Source organism: Electrophorus electricus, chromosome 8 (assembly GCF_041902795.1).
Source record: "Electrophorus electricus isolate QZ-2024a chromosome 8, ASM4190279v1, whole genome shotgun sequence".
NCBI classification, from domain to species: Eukaryota; Metazoa; Chordata; class Actinopteri; order Gymnotiformes; family Gymnotidae; genus Electrophorus; species Electrophorus electricus.
Window position 1 is genome coordinate 25,164,135 of NC_137504.1, and position 6,784 is coordinate 25,170,918.

A 6,784-nucleotide genomic window follows, 5' to 3' on the forward strand; every position below is an offset into this window, starting at 1 on the left:
CAAGGTGTATGTGATTTAATGATCAACCAGTTTTGATGATATTGGTCCAGATTTATAAATCATGACTGTAACATGGTATTTAATTCCTAGTCATATAGTAACCTTGGTGATAATCATCACACTGGTGTCAACTTACTCCTGCAGTAAATTCAAAAGTAACATGTAAAATGAGGTCATAAATATTAAAAGCAACACCAAGCAACAGATGATTGACTAACCCCAGTTATGAGACCAGTAGTATGCTGAAAACTACCAGTTCCATAAAAATGTAACGTATTTGTAACTAAGACAGGAACTGCATGGTTCTGCTGAGTTGATTAATTCAGCTCTTCTTCTAAATCATGTCAAAGCAGCAAAATTGTATCTTTAGTTTTGTATCTTCAGTCTATATCCATTTATAGGTTCTTCCAATAACACCTAAATTTGCATTTCTTATGGCAAAAGTTTGTGGCATTCTGAGATTCTCCTCAAGAAAGCCACCCTCCTCTTTGTGTACACCTACTGTTGCATTTGCAAAGTTTACCTTCATGCTCACTCCAGACAGACAGGTTCAGGTGGTATTTTTTGCAGTGGTGTACTATTATGAATCACTAATGTGATATGCAAATGATTAAAAAAATAATAATTCAGTAGCATTATCACAGAGTACAACACACCAGCAATCCTGTTATGAATGACAAAATCTGGCAATAAGTTTTCTGAATTTGACCCTGTGATTTGAGGTTAAGTAGAGTCAAAGCCAGCAGACCATATCAAAAATACTGCATGCGAGTACAGCAGGCCCTTACTGGCTAAAGGAGGCCTCTCTCCATCCAGGGCCAGGCTGTTGGCAGCTGTCACCAGCTGTTGGACCCCTGGGTTCTGGTTTAGCAGGGAGAAGGGACACAGCACGCCGTCAGTGGAGAGGATGAGCAGTGTGGGGGCAGGAGGCAGCTTTTTTTCTTCAGCTACCGACAGAAATTAAAGAAATAAAGTAAGCCGACAAAGCCAAAGAATTCAATAAGCATACATACAGCGAATGTATAACACAAAAAAAGGAAAGAAAAACATCATGTAGTATAAAATATATCCTGCCTCGAGAGAGATAAAGAACTTGATTGCTGGAGTGATTGAACAGAGATCCCGACTAACATGGTTCAACTAGCCAGTGATGTGCATTAAGGTTGTTTGCCCTGTCTGAGAGCAGAACATGCATTATAATGCAGTTAGGAGTGTAGGCTCTATAGATGTCACCTTGATTTCTTGTGCGAGTGAAGCCGTGAATCATATTTGCATTCCGACATGGCAGTCTGGGCTTTTTGTTTTGAATTTGTCTGATATTCAAATGAATGTGAGGGGTGGTGATTGAACTCTGTTTACCCTTCATGCTGCAGCAATCTTTTATTCAGAATTCAGGCTAGACAGCAAAATTAAATGGCCAGTCTGGGCACACAGAGATAAAGTCTCATCTGCCTCCTCAAACAAACTACTGAAGACACAGTAACAAAATAACACCTAATCTCGCTCTCAGAGAAATGAAAATCTGTTAACCGTGTTAAATTGTCAAAACACTGTCTACTAACTTTTTAGTTTTAATACCCAGATCACAGCTGATTAACCAAAACATCTTTTCACTATTAAGTTTTAATGAGTTTTTATTGGATAATTTCATGCCAGTGAACATGGTGATCTGAGGACCCCACTGCTTACATATGTGGATCTCTCCCTGGCTGGTGTAGTCGATGCCAACTCCCACAGGCAGCGTGTCATCATTGTTCAGGGTCACAGGCAGCTCCCCGCGGCTGGCGTCCTCAAGCACCCAGAGCTCCCAGTTTATCTGAGCCAAAACCAACATGTGAGAGCACAGTACAGCAAGGACTCACTCTAACATTACCAACAAGGCCATCATCGCTTTCCCTTATTCCTATAGCACTGACTCCAAAACTGAATTTTCATTGTTAACTGCACTGTAAAATGAAATTAATTTTACTGTATAATAAGTTGGGATGTAACCTTTCACCACATACTAGACTGAATTCTGCTACAGAAGCAGGAGCCCCAAAATGACCATTCTCTGACAATAACACACAATATATAATCAATCCTCTTTTTATTTAGTCTGTCTCATGGAAAAAAATAGAAAATCTTTAACCATGACACCTTAATATAATAAAGATGTATATAAAATATTAAATGAGTCATTAATGCATACTGTCATTTTGTTTAAAATATACTCAAACATTACACCCATGATGGTCACAGGGTGTGTTTTGCCCATTAACCATGGCTGTCAGACATGTCCAGAAGCCAGCTCCATTACCTTGTCATCTTGTTTGGCAATGATACTGACTTCAATGGAGGCTGCTGATGCAGCCAAGACAAGATCCCTATGGTTGAGAATAACACAAACAGGTTAGTCTATACAGGAGAATAAGGGGACAAGGGAATTAACATACTACACAAACAAACAAACAAGATCTAAATTCAGACCAAGTGCTGACTATTTGCTTTTCTGTCTCAGTAAAGTTCCTTCTGTGAAACAAACACATGCTCACAAGCATATGTAGGAGCGTGAGGCCATCTTACCAGTCTTCAACATGGCAGAGGAAATAGTGGTGCTGCCGCTCCGTGCACGTGCCATAGACCAGGTCGCTGAAGTTCAGATACTTCTCCTCCTTCTTTTCATCCTTCTTCTACAAGAACAGAGAAGAACACCACCGTGGAACAGGTTAGAATGCACCCACTGCTCAATGTGCCAGTGGTAGTTACCAGTTTCAGAGTAGTAGAGACTCACAGGAAGTGACACGACCACCAGTTCGGGTGGCGTCTCGGGGGAGCCGTCGGCAGCTGCGTACGCCACTGCAAAGTTGTAGGTGCTGAGCCACAACACATCTAGCACTGTGAGACAAAACACACGCATGGCCAAGCTGATCATAAGAAAACCATTGCTAGCATTGAACAATTATCACTACTACTTCTTCAACTATCACTTACTACTCTTATTTCTAAAAGTAATAATACATGCAATAACAATAAGATAAAGAATCATTTGTTTTAAACTCTGAATAAGACAAAGAGGGATATGCAGTAGAGTGTAAGTCTTTGCTGTATTAATAAGCAAATATTTATTCCAAATATTCAGTCCTTGTATTACCTTTGACAGGGTTATCAGCACTGTAGAAGTTTGGACAAGGGATAACCTTCTTCTCCTGAAGATTCTGATGTGCACAGGAATAAGGACAGAGTCAAAGTCAAACAAAGCAGAAAGAGTCATGCTTATACAATGAATTGCTTTAGCATGCAGCAGGCTTTAGGCAGATTCTAGAGGAGACTTACAGGAGTGTACTGAACCACTGTCGCGTTCTGTTTGCCTGCAGCAACCTGCTTTCCTTTAGGACTCCAGCAAACTATGTTTCATGAACAAATTAAACAACTGAAGAACACACTCATTCATAAACAAATTCAGGAACATGGATTATTGATTCATTTAATTATCTTCAACTTTTGCCAAACAAGAATTTTTGATAATTCCAAGAGAATTCAATATCCAATTAACATAAAATTTAGACTGAACAAATATGCTGCTTCTGTTTCATTCAGTATTTGTATACTGCCTGTGTTTCTAATTTTTCAATTTATGTCTATTGAATGTTGCATGCAAAATGACAGCTGTTTTTTAAGACCAAATCTATGCACAATTAGCATATTAGCAGGGTTATAAGACAGTAGCATCTCAGATTCTTGATTTTAAATATACATCAATATCCTCAGAAATTCTCTCTCATTACTCATTCATCAAATAAATCCAAACCTTTCTTTCCACTCTTGCATTAGAGTTAGTATGAGCAGTTCCTCACTGAACATGTACTGCCAACACTCACCACAGGTGATGCCCACTGAGGCTGGAAGTTGGGCCAATAGGGCAACAGTGTTAATCACATCCAGAACCATCATGCTGCCATCAGAGAGGCAAGCAGCCAGCCGGGACGCTTCCACTGGACTCCACTTCAGGTCCTGCACTGATGTGTTCATAGCTGCACCTGGTTTAAAAGAAGCAAAGGGCCTTTTCTCTTGTCGGGCCTGCAGCAAAAATAGGTTAAAGATCAGCAACTATATCATAATACATACAAATTAAAAGTCCACTTGCAGCATCATACTCTAATTACAAAACAGAGCGAATCGACATCAATCGAGACCCTGGCCGTTTACCTTGTTGAAGAAGGTGCGGATGTCATAGAAATCCAGAATGAGAGCGTTCTGCTCACTAGCGCCACACACAGACAAAGTTAGCTCATCACTACTAAGGGCAAGGTGGTGTATGGGCAAATCCACAGTCACCACCTGCGACTTCACATTCTCCACTGTGGGACAAAAAGAAAGTGACATCAAGCAAAACCCATGTAAGGCTAGCCTGCTGACTGTTTCCCAGGCTTTTGTCTGGTGTGTCTCTGGTGGTAACAACGAGACAGTGCCATCTGAATACAACAATGTTCCAGTGAAAAGTAGGACACTGCTGTTTGTACAGACTTGTAACAAAATAGCTAAAAAAGGCTAGATAACCTATTAACAAAAATAACTACCTGGATGTAAACACATTATGCTGTACAACCTATTCCCTGTAGCTACACTTTCTACTTGTTTACATATGAAAGCACCAAGCGACAAGAGGAGATATTCATCCTGCTCATATTACTCACCAGCACAAAATTGTCAGGAGCCCTTGTATTACTGAATAGGGCTGCTTTTTTGACATGCCACTCAAAGACACAATCAGTCAGTCCATCAGGTCTTACCTATTTCATTGGTATTTCCTTGTGCTTTAGCAGCAGAGATGATGTCTTGTGTGAAAAACACCTTGAGCGTTCTGTCCTGGCCAACAAAAGTCAGGCCATATTTGTTTGAGATAGCAAGAAGGCTTGAGCGCTCTTTTGGTAAATCATTGGGAGAATCAAAGACACGGATTTTCTTCATCTGACGAAACTGAAAATCCTGTCAGAAAGAAAACATCACAAATTTGCTTAACAAATCAAGGATGAAATGAGAATATAAGAAACAAAAGCATCACAGCAGTGAGAGTTAATAGGTACAGGCATCCACATGTCCCGAAAAGAAGCCTTTGCTGGGAAGTCTCTGTTCAGATAAACACACTCCAATTTAGCCATTTAAGCCAGTGTTTTTTCCTCTGTGGTGAAAGGTGCTATATCACAATTTAATTCATATGAAACAGAGGTTTCCCTATAGCTAAAGCCATTTACCCTGACAAAACACGATGTCCCTAAAAGTAAGTAATGTTGTCACTCTCACACTTGATAGGTTTAGGCCACTGGAAAGTGTAAACATTAGCAGTGGGGAAAACGGTCATGACGTATAACAAACATATCAAAACACAGGTAATATTATTAGATACAATACACCCTTTGCTTCATTATTAAATATAGCTTCTTGGAATCTCGGTTCAGATCTGTACCTTGAATCTATCTAGCAAGCCATATCACATGCATTTACCAACATGGCCTAGGATCGATTTCCCCCTGACTGTATCCAACAATTATTGGTCATAAGCTAAATACACACTTCTCGTTTGAGATCAGCGTCTATATGTTGTTTTGATTATAATAAGGGTACTATTGTACATTTTCAAACTTCAGTTTTCCATTGTTAGTCACCCTTCCATAAAGCTAGCTAGCCAACTGTACGCCTCATTAAGGTAAGATACGTCACTCTTGGATAATGTGAGATTTTCTATGTGCGAATGCTGTTTGTGTACATTAACTCATTAACAGCCAACACTGACCATTTGGACAAACAAACAAATTCCGATGACACATGACAGACAGGATACTGAACAAGCGCATGGCCAGTTGTTAGTTAGCTAGGTTAGCTAGTTAGTTAACCACATTGAACAATAACGGAAAAAAGTCTTCATTTTAAAAATCAATATTTTAAGTTCATTTTAGCTAAGTTACAGCTACTATCAGGTTTTTGTTTTTTTTTTTGTAAAAAATATGACGTCGTATCTAGTTAGCTATGTAGCTATCTAGCTAATATAGTTGGAGGTCCTGCGTATCTACATAAACTTAGCTAGCGTTAGCATTAACTAGCTAGCTGGACTAAAACGCTTACCTTCATTTCCCTTTCGGGAATGGAGTACGGGTCATCACCCATTTCTCACTTTTGCTGTGTTTCAAAGGAAATTTAAGAATAAATCTAAAAAGATAAAGACTTCTTGGATTTCAGAGTTAGCTAGCTAGCTGGCTAGGTTAACCAATTTTCAGCTAGTTAGCTAGCTACATTTTGTAAGAACAGCAACAGAAATAAATCGCGCGCATCACACAGCGCCACAACTTATTTTCAAAATAAAAGGCCCAATACTAAATTTTGCAACTTTTCATGCGTCTGTATCATTATGAAAATCCCCATATTCCTAAATCCATTTTATTGGATATCTTAACATAAAGATATAGGTAGTAAAACAGTGTGATATATCCGCACTATGCAACTGAGCACTATATATACTCACAAAACACTAAAAAACTAAGCATTCAGTTCTGAAAATTCTTTTAATGTATTAATATAAAATATCACGCAATCTTGTAGAAATACATAAATTAAAAAGAATAAATAATGCATCTTGGAAGTAGGCTTACTTTGCTATATGGTACGGATGTCCTAAAGTGATCTAAGCTATAACTGTATATGATAGTGGTTATAACACCCTCACCAGTCTTAAATCAGTCCCCTTTTCTTCAGTCTTTGACTTCAATGCTAAGTGATGTGAGACAATGTTTGTGGACAGCTGGCAAAT

At 39.0% G+C, this 6,784-nt stretch overlaps 1 protein-coding gene across 3 annotated transcripts in view; it reads right to left on the reverse strand.

Annotated features, from left to right (window-relative positions):
* Positions 1–6,300, reverse strand: part of nup214 (nucleoporin 214) — a 35,457-nt gene extending 29,157 nt beyond the window's left edge. For 2 of the 3 annotated variants that reach the window (XM_035527489.2, XM_035527488.2), the window contains exons 1-11: positions 6,103–6,299; positions 4,773–4,968; positions 4,189–4,340; positions 3,861–4,059; positions 3,316–3,386; positions 3,134–3,197; positions 2,774–2,877; positions 2,566–2,672; positions 2,300–2,366; positions 1,690–1,816; positions 789–947 (exon numbers count right to left, since the gene is read on the reverse strand). In XM_035527489.2, the coding sequence (XP_035383382.1) occupies positions 789–947; positions 1,690–1,816; positions 2,300–2,366; positions 2,566–2,672; positions 2,774–2,877; positions 3,134–3,197; positions 3,316–3,386; positions 3,861–4,059; positions 4,189–4,340; positions 4,773–4,968; positions 6,103–6,144 (1,288 nt within the window). In that variant the 5' untranslated portion in view covers positions 6,145–6,299. Of the gene's footprint in view, positions 1–788; positions 948–1,689; positions 1,817–2,299; positions 2,367–2,565; positions 2,673–2,773; positions 2,878–3,133; positions 3,198–3,315; positions 3,387–3,860; positions 4,060–4,188; positions 4,341–4,772; positions 4,969–6,102 lie in introns of all 3 variants that reach the window. The other variant, XM_081718980.1, reaches the window with a different exon arrangement.
* Positions 6,301–6,784: the final 484 nt, after the last annotated feature.